Source organism: Podarcis liolepis (assembly GCF_965112155.1).
Source record: "Podarcis liolepis genome assembly, chromosome: 1".
NCBI lineage: Eukaryota > Metazoa > Chordata > Lepidosauria > Squamata > Lacertidae > Podarcis > Podarcis liolepis.
This window is the reverse complement of record NC_139554.1, coordinates 116331263-116352270: the sequence shown is the minus strand read 5'-3', so window position 1 is coordinate 116352270 and position 21008 is coordinate 116331263. Positions and strand designations below refer to the sequence as shown.

The window sequence follows — 21008 nt, the reverse complement described above, 5'->3', positions numbered from 1 at the left end:
GGGCTGCAGATACTAATTGGTGGCATCTTGCTTAAGGAATGCCCTCTCCCCCAGGAGATTAATCTGGAGGTGGCATAGCTTTTAAATGCCAGACCACGATGCCTCCAATTTACCCAGATATTTTGTTTTATTTCAATTCGGTGTCCAGAACACTTTTATGTAGGCTGAGTTTGTTTTGCTGTCTTAGGGAGTAACCCTAACCCTCTGTTTTGTGCTGCTGGAGGCTGTTAGAATACAGAGACAGGGCCCATACACCAGCAGTGGGGGGTGGGGAGGACCCTTGCCACCATAGAAGTCCTCAGTGTGGCCATGGAAAGGAAAATAAAGCCACCAATTTGGGAAATGGGTCTGTGGGGAGGGGGGAATTAATGTGTTGCTGTTTCGTTTTACTTATTTGCTTGTTTTTATCCTGTATTTAACTATGTGTACTGTCCTGAGAGGGACGCGGGTGGCGCTGTGGGTTAAACCACAGAGCCTAGGACTTGCCAATCAGAAGGTCAGCGGTTCGAATCCCCGTAATGGGGTGAGCTCCCATTGCTCGGTCCCTGATCCTGCCAACCTAGCAGTTCGAAAGCACGTCAAAGTACAAGTAGATAAATAGGAACTGCTCCGGCGGGAAGGTAAACGGCATTTCCGTGCGCTGCTCTGGTTCGCCAAAAGCAGCTTAGTCATGCTGGCCACATGACCCGGAAGCTGTACGCCGGCTCCCTTGGCCAATAAAGCTAGATGAGCGCCGCAACCCCAGAGCCAGTCACGACTGGACGTAATGGTCAGTGGTCACTTTACCTTTACCGCCCTGAGTACTTTTGAACAAACAAATAATAAAATAAAATTTATTTTAAACTGAAAAGCAGTTAAGAGTGCACACAGATATGTCATTAACCACACTGATGTCTACCTTCCTCATTAGCACGCAGCACTATCCTAACTATGCCTATTCAAAACCACATCCTACGGAATTCAAGGGGCATGCTCCCAGGTATGCGGGATGCAGGTGGCACTGTGGTCTAAACCACTGAACCTCTTGGACTTGCTGATTGGAAAGTTGGCGGTTCAAATCTGCGCGACGGGGTGAGCTCCCATTGCTCTGTCCTAGCTCCTGCCAACCAAGCAGTTTGACAGCATACCAGTGCAAGTAGATAAATAGGTACCGCTACAGCGGGAAGGTAAATGGCATTGACATGCGCACTAGGACCCATCACAGTGTCTCGTTGTGTCAGAAGCAGTTTAGTCATGCTGGCCACATGACCCGGAAAGCTGTCTGTGGACAAACGCCGGCTCCCTCCGCCTGAAAAGTGAGATGAGCGCCGCAACCTCATAGTCGCCTTTGACTGGACTTAAGTGTCCAGGGGTCCTTTACCTTTTTACCTTTTACTCCCAGGTAAGTGAGCTCCCGTTGCTCAGTCCCAGCTCCTGCCTCCTTAGCAGTTCAAAAGCACGCAGTGCAAGTAGATAAATAGGTACTGCTCCGGCGGGAAGGTAAATAGTGTTTCTGTGCGCTGCTCTGGCTTTGCCAGAAGTGGTCTAGTCATGCTGGCCACATGACCTGGAAAAACTGTCTGTGGAAGCAGACAAACGCCGGCTCCCTCAGCCTGTTAAGCAAGATAAGCGCCGCAACCCCAGAGTTGTTCGCGACTGGATTTAACTGTCAGGGGTCCCTTTACCTTTAAATGCAGTTAGGACTGCAGCCATATGTGGAAAGTTGTAACCACAGTCTGTAATACTTATCGTGAACGATTATCTGATATAAGCAAACAGAAGAAAGGGTGACCCCCAAAAAACCTCACGCTAGGTGTCTATCGATATTTCTAAGCTATTAAAAAGGACAAAGAGAACAATATTTGCTTTGCTTCAGTGAGGTTTAAGTAAAACAGGCTTCCTTAAAATCAAATTATAGCACGGTGATAAGGGGATGGAATAGGGCACTCACTCTGGTGACTCAAGTGTATCATTTGCTCAAAGGGCAGGTAATGATGAGAGCAGGAGTAATGAATGCATACTTGTTCCTCCCTCCTCTGTAACCCTGGGAACCTGACCAGTTCTTCCTCACCTCCCAAGGGTAGAAAAGCCAGTCTCCTTAGTCATTCCATCTTGAACTTTACTTAGGACAAAAGCCGATTTAGAGCTAATGTTAACTTGTGTGTATATTGATGATCGGGATTCATGTCTAGCAGAGGCTAAAGAGAGATTAAAATGTCTTTTGTTTTTTTATTTTAAAAAACCCTTTAAGCTAGGTTTTAATAAAATCCAGGGCATCGAAAGCTAGACATGGGTGCTAAGATGGGCAGAGCATTACACACCGTGGGATTATTAGTGTGGTTTAATTCCCACAAACTGGAATTATTTCCTGATATTGAAATGGAGACATTAAAAACATTGTGGCCGCTTCTAACAAGGAAACAGGAAGCCCAATGCTTTCGCTTACTGCTGAACCTCGTAATAGTCTCAGCCAGATGTTGAAACCTACAGGCATCAAACAACAGTGATCATTATAGCATTCAATCACCCCATTTAGAATGTTCAACAAGCTAAGCAGAAAGCCATTATTTCCACCTTCAGGATAAAGTTTTCCTCGGGCTGCAAATGGAGTTCTGCAATGGACTGGCGCACCAGCTGTTCCAACTTCAGATCCCTTTTCCGTGGAACTTCCAGCAATGGAAACAAGTCGTTGATCAGGCCCAGGAATATAGGGGCATCATTAGTGACTACCTTCGGAAGATTAAAATCCCTGAGGGCTCTCATCAAAACCTTCAGAAAAACCAACATGACACTATAATTAAATGAAATAATAACAAACCATAATATAAGGCATAAAATTAACAAACATTATGAATTAATCATACTTAAACAATTACAACCCATATGGCTTGTTAAACTCAATCTGCTACCTGCGGTGACATAAGACTGGATCCTGTAAATTCAGTGCTACAACATTTCCCCCTCCCCACCATCAATCACGAAGCAATTATTTAGTGTTGTGATTGAGAAAATGGTGTGCTAAAGCTGGCATTCTTGTAACATGGGTTAGGTACATCGTGGGGATGTCTGCCAAATTCTCTGCCTTGTTTAATAACCACAACATTCCATTAACATACACAGGTATATTTCATCCACTTAGACACCAGTTAAGCAACAGCCCAAGGGACCCGGGTGGCCCTGTGGGTTAAACCACAGAGCCTAGGATTTGCCGATCAGAAGGTTGGCGGTTCGAATCCCTGCAACGGGGTGGGCTCCTGTTGCTCGGCCCCTGCTACTGCCAACCTAGCAGTTCAAAAGCACGTCCAAGTGCAAGTAGATAAATAGGTACCACTCTGGCAGGAAGGTAAATGGTGTTTCCGTGCACTGCTCTGGTTCGCCAGAAGCGGCTTAGTCAAGCTGGCCACATGACCCGGAAGCTGTGCGCCGGCTCCCTCGGCCAATAAAGCGAGATGAGCACCGCAACCCCAGAGTCGGTCAGACTGGACCTAATGGTCAGGGGTCCCCCCCCCAAGCAACAGTCCAAGCCACCCAAAAGCATAAGAGGATGGTGCAAACATATTCTTAGAGTCTACATTCGACAACATGGTAGACCAGGAGTTCTGAAAGTGTGGCTCATGAACCATCATTGGTTCATGAGCTTCACTCAGGTGGCCAATGGCAGAGAATGTTCCTTTCCCAGAGGTATAAAGCTGCAAGTCAGGGAAGGTCCAAAGTGGGGGAAAGAGGATGACAATGCATTTGAAAGGAGTAGGGAGTCCAAATAGGCTTCAGCATCTAGCACAGTGACTTACAATCGCTAAACAACAGGCAGAAAAACCATTAAGTGGTCCACCAAGACCCTCAGCAATTTTCAAGTGGCCTGGGTGGGTGGAGGGAGGTTTGAGAGCTACTGGGTTTTGGAGCAAGTTTAACAAGGCAAATTCAGTGAGTATCACAGCAGCAGAGTTTTGGAGAGATTAGAGAAGTCTAAAAAGTGAACAAGGACGATAACACAGAAGGTTGCAGTAGTAGTGGATATGATCTGACACTTAGCTGAGGAGGCATAAGGGAATGGGCAGATTTCTGCAATTTGTACAGGGAGAACTGACCCAATCTGACAACAGATTGGATGTGAGGAGCAAAGGAATGAATTATAAAGCCAGCATAGCAGCTGTATCTCAACCTAGCCTACCACACAGGGTTGCTATAAGCCCCGTTCCATGCCCAATAAGCATGGGATGCCTTTGCCCAGCAGTGCTGTGGCCCATAGATTGCATCAAAATACTGAGCAAGGTTTTGCCCAGTATCTTTTCTGTGTGATGGACTCATGGGAAAGAGCTGTCCCACAAGCCCTTGCTGCAGAGGGGAAGGAAAAAGCCTATATAAGGCTGCTTCCCCTGAAGCTCACAGCCATTTTGCTTTGAGAGCTTTTCTGCCCACCCGCCCTTCGGTTAGAGTCTTCACTGAGCAATTTTGGGCAGCTGGTTGACAGGGTCAGAAAGGAACATTTCTCTCTCAACCTGATTGGCACTTAGTTGGGTTATTTTTCCGCCTTTCCCTTAGTGAAATTATGGCTTTATTTTGTTAGGTGGCAGTACATTGTCTGGATGAGGGTGGAAATCGCATTGGTCAGGATCAACATAGTATAGGGTGGCCCCCATAAGGGGCATGAGGGGAGGATTTGAAGGGCCATTAAAATATTGTTCTATATTATCCCAAAGGGGGGAGGTTTTTCACCAAACAGAAGAACAAGGATCTTTCTTACAGTGAAAATAGGCCTATCTCTGGAATCTCTGGCTTGGGTGGGTAGAGATAAAGAGCAAGGTTGAATGGATTTTATTGTAACCCCCAGGAGGAGGGAGGCTAAAACAGGAGGAAAGGAGGGACTAGACATACGTGAAACAAGGAAGTACAAATATGGAGAAACGAAAGCTAAAATTCTATACCATTTCCCATAAATCACGTTTTCTCGGAAATCAAATGATCATCCTTCCCAGAGGGTATAAAAAGGGCTGGCAAGCCCAGAGGGGGGGGGGGGGGAGCAGGCAATGAGCATCAGCCTGTCTCTACCTTTTTTTGTCATGGCAAAAAATAAATGATTTTACTGCTGTCTAATTGACTCTTTGAAGCGATTTCTGCTGCTCCAAGATAAAGGAACAAAGAAAAGGTCTAACAGATTGACCATGGCAAACTCAAGTGTAGGTTAAGTATACGCCTGGTTGGAATCTGCACCCTGGTCTCCCAGTGAGACCTTGCCTGCTTGGCTTGGCCTGCTTGCTTGTTGGCAAGGTTGAACACTGGCTGACTCTCGTCCTACAGGTTTGGTGCGATCCAAACCCAGCAGATCCATTCCACCAACATGGGGCTTGTGGAATGATGAACTGATCGAGACCAGGGAAGAGAGACGGCGGAAGAAGATTGGAAGGAATTCAAGAATTATCTTAAGAAACATTGCAAAATTAATGAGTGGTTTTAGAAATTAAGTGGAGTACAGCTGTAAAGATTAAGTTAAAAGAAAAGAAAGGTTGACAATTGGATAAAATCAAGGGTGAGGATTTGCTGAACATAATATTTGAAATGGGAATGCAGAAAGGGGAGGTATGAGGAGGTCGGTGAAGTAAGTTTTAAGAAAATAAGGTTTTGAAATTATACTTGTTTCTCTTTTTGTTTTTGTTTGTTTGTATTGTTGTGTTTGATAAAATTTGTAAAACTTCAATAAATATTTTATTTAAAAAAATGGAATGATGAACTGATCTTGGGACCCAATGCCATGCCAACCCTTGCATAATGATAATAATAATAATAATAATAACAATAATAATAATAATAATAATAATAATAATAATAATAATAATTTATTTGTTCCCCAGCCACTCTGGGCGGCTTCCTGCAAAATATTAAAATACAATAATTCATCAAACATTAAAAGCTTCCCTAAACAGGGCTGCCTTCAGATGTCTTCTAAAAGTCAGATAGTTGTTTATTTCTTTGATATCTGATGGTAGGGCGTTCCACAGGGTGGGTGCCACTGGGCAAAATGCAAGGGGGAAACACCCCCCATGAGATTATACTAAAATATGAGGTTATATTAAATTTGATTAAAATGAATCAGTAACTGATGAAATCAACAGTTCTTTGAGAATTAATCTTTCTTAATCCTTATCAAGTGAATCAAGATGAAAATAAGACAAAGGGTAACCTGGTCTTCAGGTTTGCTTTGGTCTTCTCGTTTCAGTGATCCAGCCACAACTAAAACGGATTTTATAGCTCTAAGACCCCAGTCATAATGATCCTATGGAAGAGAAACAAACCATCAGTAAATGCCTCATTTTCCTGCAGTTTGCATAGCTTCTTTGACCTCATACACCAGACCTTTAAAGCATATGCAAAGCACACACACACACACACACACACACACAAAGAATCCTGGGATTTGATCAGTAAACTACGGTTCACCAGAGAACAATTTTTAAGATTCCAATAGGGCATAAACAAGTCAATTAAGTGCATTCTATTTAAGGGAACAGTCCACAGCGCTGTCTTCAATGGGTGTTTAAACGCTCATCTTCTCTTCCCGGGGTACTCATTATAGTTCAGAGAGATGGGGTAGGGGTCTTTAAAGCAGAATTCTCAGCATCCTCATACAACTGAAATTATAAGACACAACTGTTAAAGTGAGAGGAGATCAATGTAAGTTTGTAACATACTGTAGGTAGGCCCAAGACGCTTCATTTGGGTAACATAGTACCTGTCATCTATGAAATCATCTTTGAATGTTTCACAGCACAAGTCTACGCAGGAACAGATCCATTCAGTGGGATCTACTCCCAGGCAAGTGTATGCAGGATTGCAGCCTTAGAATAAAGGCTTCCTCATGCTCACTTCTACCGTTACCATAAGCTTAGTTTACGGGAATATATATACAGGCCAACCATTCTATAAATGCACTCTAATTTAATAGTTAGTATCACTCAGACCTAGTCTTCATGCTTCCTAGCAGAGGTCCCAACTTGAATAAAATATTGGGTGGCCTAGGTAAGCCCCGCCCCATACAACCAATCACATGATGTGGTGCATGCATATCATTTGAATGGCAATGCCCATCAACTTGTGGGGCAGGCCCCTCAAATATTTTATGGGTGTGTGTGAAGACCCCTCAGCCCTTAGGAGTTGGCTCCTATGCTTCCTAGAATGATCCAGTAAGAGGCATAATTAGCCAATGAGCATCGTGTCCTATTGCTTAATTAAATAATGAAAGCAAAGTTCTTGGTAAAACTATACTAAGGATTACAACGATCTTTTATACATTGCCACATAATCATTTTAGAGTGCTAAGACAACTAATGTGTAAAAAATTAAAATTAAAAACCCTGCCCATTCCCCAGATGCTATTATTAGCTTAACATTTCCACAGATTCACCATGGAGGCGTGTTGCACGAGCAAAGTGTAAAAATACAAAAGAGGCATGATTAAGCATGTCTGATGCAGTTCTCATGGTTAGTCAAAAATTAGACTACTCAACGTGTGTGGGCAGAAACTGTAATTTAGAAATAATCACATTCTGATGTAGAAGAAATTTTTGGCATCGGACTGCAATCCCCTGGTTTAAAAATACTTACAAACCCTTTTCTTCCATTGTCCTGATTTTCCCTCCTGAAACGTTGGAGAGAATGTTTTCCCTGGCCCTACTGATGCCCCTTTCTGGAGCTGCCCATGTAGGCATGTCAAGTCTGAAGTAGGCCGGTGAAATCCTGCCAATCTTTCACAGAAATGAATTAATTTTTAGTTACACTGAGAAGTGTGAAATGTGTAATTAAGGGACTTAATTAAATTAGGAACCACCTAATGTATTTTAAGAGCTGTTGTTTTTTCTTAATTGATTTTAAAAGAACGATCCTTAAATGCACAGTCAAGGGTTGCTATTATGCTTTAATGTTTTATTGTGTAAGAAACCTTGAGGTTCCCTTCAAGGGTGAAAAAGTACAACGTAAATGTAAAAATAAAGAAATAACTTTGATTTTATTTTATTTTGGTGTGGCCCCCAGTTCCTGGGCAAAGCATCTTCAAATTTTAGGTTATGCTAAGCTGATTTACTTGAGACTGACTTTCACAAACGTGTGAGAATTATTGGTCTGTCGTTTAATACATTGCCAATAGTAACTGTTAATAATCTAAATCAATAAATTATATTCATTGCTTTTCCAGCTACCTAAAGAACTGTAGAATTAGCATTTCCCATTTCACAGTTCTGATTAAGACCCCTAGATCCTTTTTCAAATGGACTACTGGCAAGCCAGGTGTCCCCCATCTGAGATTTGTGCAGCTGGTTCTTCCTGCCTAAGTGCAGAACCTTACATTTACTGAAATTAATTTTGTTAGTTTTGGCCGAGTTAAGGTTAAGGTCATCTTGAATCCCAGTTCTGTATTCTGTGGCATTACCTACCCCTCCCAGTTAGGTGTCATCTGCAAAGTTGTCCTGTTTGTACATAGACATCAATCTTTGCTGTGGAATTTCCCCTCCCTCACCTTACCCCCAAATCTGCTCCAGAGGTTTGGGTGGAAAACCATAACAAATGTTGGTGGGCCTGAAAGGAGCAGCTGAAGTTCCATTTCACTAGTGGAAGTCCTTGTTGAAGCTATGTAACTTTGTGGGATGTAAGCCTTTGTCTACTATGTATATTTAGTATAGTTTGAGGGTTGTATTCAACTGACTTTTACTCAGAGTGGACCCATTGAAATTAATAATCCTAAATTGTTGTTGTTGTTGTTTAGTCGTGTCCGACTCTTCGTGACCCCATGGACCAGAGCACGCCAGGCACTCCTGTCTTCCACTGCCTCCCGCAGTTTGGTCAAACTCAGGTTAGTAGCTTTGAGAACACTGTCCAACCATCTCGTCCTGAATTAGCTATGGCCATTAATTTCATGTGTCTACTCTGAGTAAAATTTAGCTGAATACAACCCCAACGTATTACTTTTTAAGACATTGTTGTTTTGAACTGTGTTGTAGTTTAATGGTTTAGATAGATCTAAATGGTTTAAATAAATACATAAGATATTTATTTTATATATAAAGGTATTCAGTTACTAGCAAATTCAGACCGAACTTCAGCTACCTGTTTTGAAAGAAGTTCATGGCAAAGTTTGTAGAGGCAAATGAACTTTCTAGAAAGCAATCGGGCATCCACAAATCCTTCCGCCACCAGCATTATTTCACAAATAAGTTCAAAGTCCGGAATCACCATTGCACAGGGTCTGTGAAAATTAATATAATGCATTAAACTGTGAAAATTCACAACACAGCCCACAAATTACTGCACAATCCAAACCTCAGATCTTCCAGGATGGGATCCAGTGGGGGAATCCATCCTTTTGCTTCTCTACCTCAGCCAGTCTCCTGCTGACACAAACCTTTCCCTTACATCTACTGAACATGCATTTTTATATGGATTTTTAAAATAAAAGTTTATGGATTAAAATGGAAATAAAATTGAATAGATCTTCTTTGGCAATCACTCGTAACCAGGTAAGATCGTTTTCCATGAACACGGTCCTAACAGTGAGTCCATAAGTGACTGTGGAGGCCAATTCTGGATCCACACGTCCTTCCACAGCGGGGACATAGGTTTCCGGGTGGGTGTTGATCATGGTGAGGGTTTGCCAAATGTGCCTTCCTCTTAGCATATAGAAGAACACATGTAAAACATGGACCAGAAACTGACTGATTCACCCGTTCATAATTCTTTTAAACATCAGGAATAAAAGATGTAAAATAAATGAGTTGGATTCAGCATTCCTTTTCTGTACAAAGCAAGTAACCTGTGCTGATAGAAGGGCTTTGTCATGACCCCATAGTCTAGCCCTAACCAGATCAGCCAGTCAGAGGCTGCAGAGTCCAGCTAAGGATACAGACTGGGTTCATGACCCTGATCCTAGTGGCCAGGAGGCTACTAAACCAGAAGCTGGTTTGTCCACTGGACCAGATTCCAGAACATCGGAGCCTAGATTGTCTAAAGAGGTTGTGGAATGTCTTGTCCAAGAACAGACCTTATTGCACAATGGTTATGCAAGCGCATTAGCAGCCAACTTTGTTCTGAGGTTCCTTTTTTGTACCCAACACAATGCATATTCCTAGATCATTATATACTTACCGGAAAAGAGCTTTAAGGTTTTCTGGAAGTTCTGTTCTTCCTGCATAACCTGGATTAAGAGTTATGAAGATCCCCACGGTTGCTTTCAATTCAATACTCTCACCTAAAAAATTGAATCTGCGGAAATGTGTGAGTGACACTGTTACAAGCCTCACACGTTAATAATGGGTGGGAAATAAATAATTAAATATGGGGAGTAGGAAAGGGGGAGTCTTATTCTCAGCCTACCTTTTCTTCTTGTGACGGATGGCATCCTGAATAGTTTTAACCTGAACAGCGACGACAGACAGCACCTCCACAGAAATGCGGTTGAACTCATCAAAACACCCCCACACGCCAGTTTGGCACAAACCTTTGTAGATATTTCCAATTGACTAATAATGAAGAGATGGCAGACAGGAGGGGAAAAATAAAAATAAAAAATCAGTGGCTGAAAGCTAAGCCAAAATTACTGAAGAGAGTTTTTGATGCTGAAGCAAGTTTAAAAACAACTGCCTTTGTTCATTATTTTAAAAATCTTTTGTGAATGGCAAGCTATAAATGCCACAAACAAATAAGCAGAAGGCTAAAGGAGAGGCTCGTTCTTTTACTGGAGATCCCAAGGCAGCATTTTACATTTTCCTAAGGATGTAGCCTTGTAAAAAGAATGATATAAAAGGAACAACATCGCTTGATATACATAATCTAATCAACAATGCTGACTAAAAATAAATAAATTAAAAATTAGGCATCTCTCTTCACCTTCTTTCCTTTCTGTCATGAAAATGCCCAGATGCAAAAACTGTGTGTTGCGTATAGCTCCTCACCACATAACTACAGTCACACTAGCTTTGAATTAATGAATTTGGTAAAGAAAAACAATACAGATGGATAGGTCCCTTCCCACATTCTTCCTGCACCCAAAAGTTTTTAACTGTAAGCTGCCCTGGAACTTTGTCCTGAGGTGTGTCTTATAAACAAATGGATGTTTCTGGATTTTGTTGGAAGCCGCTTTCATGCCACTGCCAGTAATAGATGAGTTCACCAGCAGATGCATTCTGAATTAAGGAATTTGGAAAAGAAAAAGACAGGGCTACATCTAACAACATACTTTCCTTTCATAACAAATGTTCCTGGCCTAATTCAGTGTGGTATCATATGATTTTTTAATATATATATATTAAAAAAGCAAGTCCACTTGAGCCACTGATCTGCAGGGCCAGCTTTTCTAATACAGTGGTACATTAATTTTAGAACAGCTTAGTTTATGAACAACTTGGAAATAGATTGCTTCAAACCTGGAAGGAGGTATTCCGGTTTGTGAACTTTGCCTTGGAAGCTGTTCAGTGTGTTCCATTTGTAAATTGAGTCCCCTGCTGCTAATCAGAGGCTTCCTGTTGACTCTGTCAGCTGTTGAGTCCCAAGCACCCACACAACACAGAGCTATTGTTTTTGCCATTTTTTGTGTTTTTGTTTGTGTGGCCTTTTCAGTTTTTTGACTGTGACTTGTTCTTTGTTTTATGTGACTGACTTGTGAGTGTGGCTTGTGACCTTGTTTTTGTGACTTGCTTTTGTGACTGTGTAGAACCCAGTTCAGCTACTGATTGATTGATTGATTGATTGATTGATTGATTGTGTGACTGCAGAAATGGATAAAAGCCCCTCATCCAAACAATGACTATCATCAATGCACGTAAGAAAAAAAATATTTTAATTTTTATCATCTACAATACTGTCTTATTTTATAGTACAGTACTTTGATTATTATGGGACGCGGGTGGCGCTGTGGGTTAAACCAGAGAGCCTAGGACTTGCCAATCAGAAGATCGGCGGTTCGAATCCCCGCAACGGGGTGAGCTCCCGTTGCTCGGTCCCTGCTCCTGCCAACCTAGCTGTTCGAAAGCATGTCAAAGTTCAAGTAGATAAATAGGCACCGCTCCGGCGGGAAGGTAAACGGCATTTCCGTGCGCTGCTCTGGTTCGCCAGAAGCAGCTTAGTCATGCTGGCCACATGACCTGGAAGCTGTACGCCGGCTCCCTCGGCCATTAAAGCGAGATGAGCACTGCAACCCCAGAGTCGGTCACGACTGGACCTAATGGTCAGGGGTCCCTTTACCTTTACCCTGGCCTCTCACACTTGAGATGTGTGTGTTTTGTACCCACTCTAGTCCCATGATAGTAATTTGTTTTAATTACTTTAAAATTCTGAATTATTATTATTTTTTTTGTATCCCACCTTGGAACCAATTACTACTACTACTATTACTAAATCAAATCAAATACCTTTATTGGCATCACTTACTACTACTATTATTCAACCTCTTTGCCTAGATCCTTTCTCACAATTAACCACATAAAGCGGGTAATTCTAACAGACATATTTTTTCAGACTAAATATGACTTAGCCAGATTGTCTTAAATTAACATTCATGGCTGAGCAGAGATTTTTACCCTCTCCCCTATGCAAATGCAACACTCCGCTTGAAATGCCCTGTTGACTCTCAAAAAGAAGCTCCATCCCACTTTGAAATATTATTTTCATTTCCTTCTGCTTTTCCTCCCTCTTGGTTGTTCAGGAACTTATGGCTGAGGTGGTGAAGGCAAAAAAAGTCATAGAAGTAACAAACCAGATGGGATTACTTGGAAAACTGGAAGTTCTTCAACAAAGGTTTGACTTAAATGGATCTAAGGCTTACTTATGGAAGTATACATCTGAACAGGGTTCTAAAAGCCCTTTTTCTGGGAAGGAGGGGAGAATATTTGTTGCTATAATTGAAAATCAAAACCCTTGCTGATCTACTGCAAACCACTCAGTGATATGCCAGCAATTTATCTTCTGCAATATAGATTATGGGTACAGTCATACCTCGGGTTGAAGTAGCTTCAAGTTAAGTATTTTGAGTTGTGCACCGCTGCAACCGGGAAGTAATGGAGCGTGTTACTTTCGGGTTTCGCCGCTCACGCATGAACAGATGCTCAAAATGACGTCACGCACATGCACAGAAGCAGCGAAACGTGACCCGCAGACGTGCAGTCACATCTTATGTTTACTTCAGGATGCGAATGGGGCTCTGGAACAGATCCCGTTCGCATCCAGAGGTACCACTATATTTGACTCCAGTGACTACCTCACTGGCAATTCTAATTTATGTTAGAAATCATTTTCTTTCTTTCTTTTACATTTGTGGACTTTGTTTTTCAGGCTCACACTTTCCATGCGCTGCTCTGGTTCGTCAGAAGCGGCTTAGTCATGCTGGCCACATGACCCGGAAGTTGTTCGCCGGCTCCCTCGGCTAATAAAGTGAGATGAGCGCCGCAACCCCAGAGTCGGCCACGACTAGACTTAAATGGTCAGGGATCCCTTTACCTTTACCTTACTTTGATTACTGCTTTCATTTTATGGATCAATGGTCTCTTTAGATAGGAAACTTCACCTTAAATTGCTGTTTTAGGGGTTGTTTTTAAAAGTCTGGAATGGATTGATCCATTTTAGATTACTTTCTATGGGAAAGCACGCCTTGGTTTTAGAACGTTTTGGTTTTGGAATGGACTTCCGGTACAGATTAAGTTTGGGAACCAAGATACCACTGTATGTTCTCTTCACTGAATAAACACCACACCCAAGCCTATACAAACATGCTGTGTGGTGAAGGGTATTAGTTAGTCACTGAGGAAGAGGGCGCAGGCACTTAACTGAAGAAAGGCACAACACAGAGCAGGATACTCTCTAGTCTGAAAGCCTGCACTGATGCTTTGTTCTTTATTGTCTGTGCAAGTCCAAGATGAGCTGGAATGAACTTTAATGGAAGACTTGTCTTCTTCACGCTAACAGTGAGCTTACTTTGGGTGAGGCCTCTAGCTAGTGCAGATTCCAACGTGTTGGTTCGGATCCAAATGTAGGCATCTGTGAATGGAAGGGCTAATTCTACCTACAGAAGGCTTTTGATCAAGTGGAAGGATACAAGCTTTGTCGGACTGGTCATGTTGTGCAGATGCCTGATTTTCATCTTCCAAAGCAACTATTCTATTCCAAACTTAAAAATGGAAAGTGTGATGCTGGTGGTCAACAAAATAGGTTTAAAGACTGTCTCAAAGCAAATCTTTAAAAATGTAGTATAAACACCAACAATTGGGAAACACTTGTCTGCGAGTGCACTTTACCAAAAGTGTCATGGACTTTGAAAATACTCAAACTCAGGACGCAAGGGAGAAACATGCTAAGAGGAAGGCATGCTTGGCAAATCCACACCATGATCAACTCCCACCTGGAAACCAATGTCCCCACTGTGGAAGGACGTGTGGATCCAGAATTAGCCTCCACAGTCACTTACAGACTCACTGTTAAAACCGTGTTTATGGAAGACAATCACACTGGGCTACGAGTGATCGCCAAAGAAGAAGACAAGCTTGCAAAAGGGAGGGAGGGAGGGAGGGAGGAAGTGATTTCCATCACCAGCCACACACTAACCCGGCAGCTGTCCACTGTTTACAGGTGTCTCCCTCAAACCACCACAGCAGATTTTCAGATGCTGAAGGGCAATATGATGAAATTGCTTCTCCCTGCCGCTGGCCCCTTCTGCTTTCTGAAGGTTTTCTGACCAGAACTCTGCTCAGTGGAGGCTACCATTGGTGGTGGATTCACAAAACTACTCCAAAAGTTTCCCAGCCCTATTTTCAATAAGGACTGGACTCCAAAGATGACAATTTTTAGTAACATCTATTAGGCTCTTGGTTATCTGTGGGCTGATCTACAGGCCAGAAAAATCTCTCCAAGCACAGGTACCGCTGCCCATCTCAGTTTCTCAAGGCTCATGGAAGGAAAATGATTTCCCTCAATTCTCCAGTACTATTTACCACTCTATTAACAAAGCTAGATGCAAATGTTTTCATGCTTTGTAAATTTTTGGAATTAATTAACAGAATTCAATTAACAAGACCAGGGGTCTACCTATTTAATTTTCATACTCATATGATCTCTATTATCATCACATTCAAATCACTTTAATGTATGTATCTGCACATCAGTCCTATGTGCTGGGTTGCTTCACTGAGTTATTTCGCACATGTATGATGCTGCACCAATTTATTTATTTTTAAGCACTATTTCAATGAATGCTACTTGAGCTATCAGAATACTTTTAATAGTATTACTCTACAAATTTGAATATGGTTCATAATATTATTCTGGTTAATATTATTCCAGCAATAGTTATTATGGCATCATTTCACACAACTATAGCAGAGAGCATGTTTCATTTATTAGAACGGTGCACTGGCAGTTAAAATCCGGACCTCACAAATGTTGTAATATTAAAATAGTGTGGTGTAGTGTAGTGGTTAAGAGTGGTAGTCTCGTAATCTGGGGAACCGGGTTCACATCTCCGCTCCTCCACATGCAGCTGCTGGGTGACCTTGGGCTAGTCACACTTCTTTGAAGTCTCTCAGCCCACTCACCTCACAGACTGTTTGTTGTGGGGGAGGAAGGGAAAGGAGATTGTTAGCTGCTTTGAGACTCCTGAAGGGGAGTGAAAGGCGGGATATCAAATCCAAACTCCTCTTCTTCTCTTCTTGTAATATTAAAATAGTGTGTATTTTATTATTAATGTCTCATTCTGGTATGGCAGGCTACTGGACAGCCCCCATGGCAGCCAAATATGCACACCTTAAAAAAAATACCCTGGCACATAAACCCAAGGCTGAAAGTCTTGCATGTCCTATATGCAGTGCTGCCCTTTGGAACACAAGATAGGACAGCACACATGTGCAGTTGAATCTTATCTTCTGATGTAGTTAACCTCAGTAAAAAATAATAATAATGGAAGAATTAGCCAGTTATCTGAAATGTCACCTGTGTCAACTATACATGTGACAGTCCCTTCCATGCCTGCAAGCAAATTGTATTGACAAGAGGTGCTCACCCATCATATCACTATGTAAACGGGTGACCATTTGATCTGAGTGTCTTTTTAATCCTTAATTAGAGGTGTTCATAACAGTAGCCCTTGACTTGAAGAATTCATCATTAAATTTTTGCTTTTTCTTCTTTTTAACACTCTTTGGGTTGCGTCCAATGATAGTCCTACTCAAAGTAGACCAGTTGAAGCTACAGTGGTACCTCGAGTTACAAATGCCTCAGGTTACAAACGCTTCAGGTTACAAACTCTGCTAATCTGGAAGAGTTACCTCGAGTTGAGAACTTCGCCCCAGGATGAGAACGGAAATTGTGTGCTGGCGGCGCAGCAGCAGCAAGAGGCTCCATTAGCAAAAGCACGCTTCTAGTTAAGAACAGTTTCAGGTTAAGAACGGACCTCCGGAATGAATTAAGTTCGTAACTAGAGGTACCACTGTAAAACACACAACTAACTTAGGTTAGTTAATTTCAATGGGTCTACTCTAACTAGAACTAGCACTAGATACAACTCATTGAAACCTTCCCTCTCACACAAAATAAATGCATTAATAAATATTAACACTTTTTATTTACACATGTCATATTTCATCATTCCAAGACTATTTACAGATGCTAGTCATCATCCAGTTTGTTAATCTACTCTTGACAAGAATAATTTTTTAGGCAGTAAATGTTTTAAACAAAAACCAGTACCTTATAATCCATTTGTTCAGAGCAGTTGAAAACATAGACCATCATTCCAAGAGAACGGCCTAAGTCCTTGGTGGTTTCTGTTTTTCCTGTTCCTGCAGGGCCTGACAGCGCACCACTCATGTTCAAGTGAAGAGACTGTGTCAGTGTAATATAGCATCTGTAGAAACAGAAGCAGAAGTTGCATTCTGACATGGGCTTTCTTCCATTAGTTTTACTGGCTTTAATGCTAGCACTTCTAACCTGATTTGTAATGTTCCTTTTAATAAATAATAATAATAATAATAATAATAATAATAATAATAATAATAATAATAATATTTTTTTATTTGTACCCCGCCCATCTGGCTGAGTTTCCCCAGCCACTCTGGGCAACTTCCAACAAAGATTAAAAATACATTAAAATGTCACACATTAAAAACTTCCCTGAACAGGGCTGCCTTCAGATGTCTTCTAAATGTCAAGTAATTGTTTATCTCTTTGACATCTGATGGGAGGGTGTTCCACAGGGCAGGTGCCACTACTGAGAAGGCCCTCTGCCTGGTTCCCTGTAGCTTCACTTCTCTCAGTGAGGAAACCGCCAGAAGGCCCTCTGCGCTGGACCTCAGAGTCCGGGCAGAACGATGGGGATGGAGATGCTCCTTCAGGTATACTGCACCGCTGTGGGCTTTTTGATCAATATATACTGCCATGTCACAATACATTTTAAATGGCAGGAAAGAACTATATGCTGGTATACTGCCACCAATTTCTTCAATGCAAAATTCCCAGGATTTACTGAGTTGGGGAAATTGCAAACAGAGTTGCTCTCTCCCCCCCGCCCTGCCCCCGGAAACAATTAACATGGAAAGGGGCACTAATCTCTTTCTAGATTCCAATAGATTTCTAGAAGTGGTTTTTATGCTGTGTGAAAGATCACATAAAATGCAATGAACAACTAAGCGAATGTCGTGGAGATCAAATAAAGTGCTGTCTGAGCCCAGTCATATTTCTGTACATCAGAAAAGGCTGCAGAAGAATCACATTAAAATCTAGCCAACAATGCAGAGGAGCAGGAATAAAGAGTTTTTGAATATTATTAGGCCGTAGTAAAGTAACTACCATATTGTATCATTCTTGCCAACCCTGGCTACAGGGAACTCTCCAGGGTTCTGTTCAGTGATGACTCACCTTGGATTGGACTGGACTTCTGAACTGACATTACTCTTCAAAACCTAACAGTTTAGCTCAACCTATGAGGATCCTGAGGACCTTACTACTACCACCCCTCCAGAAAGCCAATGCAAGGGAAGGCAGGAGTCTACTAGACTCCACATGTTTAGCATGTTAAACTTCTCTGTTCCTCTTTCTCTACAACTTGCAGTGCTTAGCATGTAGTGTAAGGCATTTGGTAAACATGGAATAAATGAAGTCTGTCAATTCATTTGTACAATCAGCACTTATTTGCATATTATGCAAATTTTGAAATCCAGTAGCCTATTTAGTCATGTCTTGAGAAACTGAGGCTCTTCCAACCCACTCTCATTAGCATCCGCTAACCTAGATCCCAGTACAGTGGTACCTCAGTTGAAGAACTTAATCCGTTCTGGAAGTCCGTTCTTAAACCGAAACTGTTCTTAAACCGAGGCACGCTTTCCCTAATGAGGCCTCCCGCCACCAGTGCCCTTCCACCATTCGGCTGCCATTCTTAGACCAATGTAAAGTTCGCTAACCGGGACACTACTTCCAGTTTTGCAGAGTTCGTAAACCGAATAGTTCGTAAACAGGGCTGTTCTTAAACCGAGGTACCACTGTATCATCTCCCCACATTACCCTATCCCAACTTTCACCTGGTCCTCCTCACAAGCCTAGAGTTGTTGTGTTATATCTAAGGTCCTTGAAGATGCAAGACTTGCCCACTTTGGAAGAATGGCAGATGAAGCTGATTGACTGTATGGGATTGGCAGAAATGACTGGCAGAATCCGTGACCAGGGAGAAGAGTCGGCAGAAGAAGATTGGAAAAAATTTAAGGACTATCTACAAAAATACTGTAAAATTAAGGAATGCTGAATGATGTTGGATTGAAATTAAGTGGTTTCTAGCTGTAATGGTAAAAGGAATATGACAAAATGGTTTTTCTCTTTGTAAGCAAGAATCTAAAGTTATAATAATTTAAGAGGTTGGAGGGAAAATAAGGTGTTTTCTTTTCTTTTTTAAGCTGTAATGCTTTGAGATAAGGATTTGCTGTATAAATAATTTGAACTGGATATACAAGAAGGGGAGGTATGAGGAGGTCGGGGAAATATGTTATGAGAAAATAAGTTGTGAAAGTTACGTGTTTTTAATATTTTTTATGTTTGCTTTTTTCTTTTTGTTTTAAAAAATTGGAAAATTTAATAAATATTTTTTTAAAATATATATATATATCTAAGGTCCTTGTTGGTAAGGTCTCAGGTGGAAAAGAATCACAATACTGGGTATTTTAAATTGACATCTTCATAGTTATTTTGGGCAGTAATATAAAAGTGCATTCCAATCAGAGGTAACACCAAGAAGCAAGTGGAGAGGTCACTGTGTAGCAGCGGCTGCAAATGATAAAAGCCCAGATCCAGAAACAACAGTAGCACCTTGAAAGGATGGGACAATCAGGGAACAAATACAGTGGTACCTCAGGTTACAGACGCTTCAGGTTACAGATTCCGCTAACCCAGAAATAGTACCTCAGGTTAAGAACTTTGCTTCAGGATAAGAACAGAAATCGCGCAGCGGCAGCAGGAGGCCCCATTAGCTAAAGTGGTACCTCAGGTTAAGAACAGTTTCAGGTTAAGAACGGACCTCCAGAACGAATTAAGTTCTTAACCCGAGGTACCGCTGTAGTAGACTGTTTTATCGCTAGCAAATTACTATATGTGCAGCTCCCAATTTATTATTGCTATTCCTTGTTTTACTAATATTCACTGTGCTTCCAGATAGAGGGATTTTTTAGTGTCAGATAAGCCAACTCAGAGTGCCTCACACACACATAATCCAAAAGGTGATTGTGGTGAACTCCATGTTTATCATAGCTAGCCCAAACAGCTGGCCAGCGGCCCAAAAGGAGCAACATATTGCTAGGGTTTTCTATGGAACTCTCCCACCAAGTAGCGTTCAGTTCCACCAGACGGAATTGATCACCAAAGGGACTTCTATTAATGGTGTAGAAACTCAAACAAGGTAGAAAGCAATAGAACAATTTTATTATATTTCCCCCCAAGGTGATTTATGTACAGTGGTACCTCGGGTTACATATGCTTCAGGTTACATACACTTCGGGTTACAGACTCTGCTAACCCAGAAATAGTACCTCGGGTTAAGAACTTTGCTTCAGGATGAGAACAGAAATCGTGCTCCGGCGGCGCGGCGGCGGCGGGAGGCCCTATTAGCTAAAGTGGTGCTTCAGGTTAAGAACAGTTTCAGGTTAAGAATGGACCTCCGGAACGAATTAAGTACTTAACCCAAGGTACCACTGTATTTATTTATTAAAAAAAGAGATTTGCATACTGCCATGTGATTAAAAAAAATCAAAGCTGTTTATAGCAATAAAACCATAAATAAAAACAATAAAATAAATAATAAAAGCAGACATCAATTAACAACTGTGGAAGGGTATATTCTTAATTGCCTGCATAGACTTAGTGGAATAGAAAAGTTTTAAAACTGGCACAGAAATCATCTGTTGACTCACTAATACACAAGAACAGCAAAACTAACCATACCAAAAATAAGTTTATCTGTGCAGATTTCCATGTTGATTAGTGCTAGCCTCAACCTCTAGTTGGAATCCAGCAGGATAAGCATGGCTGGAAGGGCACAAAACAATATCATTTGTAGAAAACAAAAACTGCACTTGGTTTACAACAATTTCTCCTCAAACTCTTCATCCGTAGGAGGAAGCCATTGGCCTAAGCAAGTCCCAGTAGCATTAATTCTACTCACTGTGCAGTACTACACTGCTAAACATTTACCGATAAGTTTGACAAGCTTTCCCCCCCTAACGTTTCTGCCTTGATTCCTCTTTCCAAACTAAAAGTGTCGTGTATGAACTTTTGGTGACATTTACTCTTCCCAAGGCCCCGTCTTGGCCTTTCCCCTTCCACCATTTATTCAGCCTCGGTTGAGACAGCTTTCTAGGATTCCTGCCACTGACATTGTTCGCTAGCTTGAAGAAATATCTTCTCCTATTTACCGCCCTGTGGTCTTTCATCTCTCATTCTAGAAGGCCCCACCAGGTCCTCCAGCTTTCTCTGAATCCTCTTCTTCCTCATTAGTCTTCTTCTCCGCCCTTGATCTTCATCTCCTTCAC

General features: G+C 41.7%; 1 protein-coding gene across 1 annotated transcript in view; it reads right to left on the bottom strand.

The window, feature by feature from the left end:
- Positions 1-21008, bottom strand: part of LOC310691029 (dynein axonemal heavy chain 11-like) — a 228191-nt gene that overhangs the window by 158555 nt on the left and 48628 nt on the right. The window contains exons 24-29 of the mRNA XM_083470619.1: positions 16690-16846; positions 10336-10481; positions 10108-10224; positions 9073-9211; positions 6158-6250; positions 2554-2748 (exon numbers count right to left, since the gene is read on the bottom strand). Coding sequence (XP_083326745.1) covers positions 2554-2748; positions 6158-6250; positions 9073-9211; positions 10108-10224; positions 10336-10481; positions 16690-16846 — 847 coding nt within the window. The remainder of the gene's footprint in view (positions 1-2553; positions 2749-6157; positions 6251-9072; positions 9212-10107; positions 10225-10335; positions 10482-16689; positions 16847-21008) is intronic.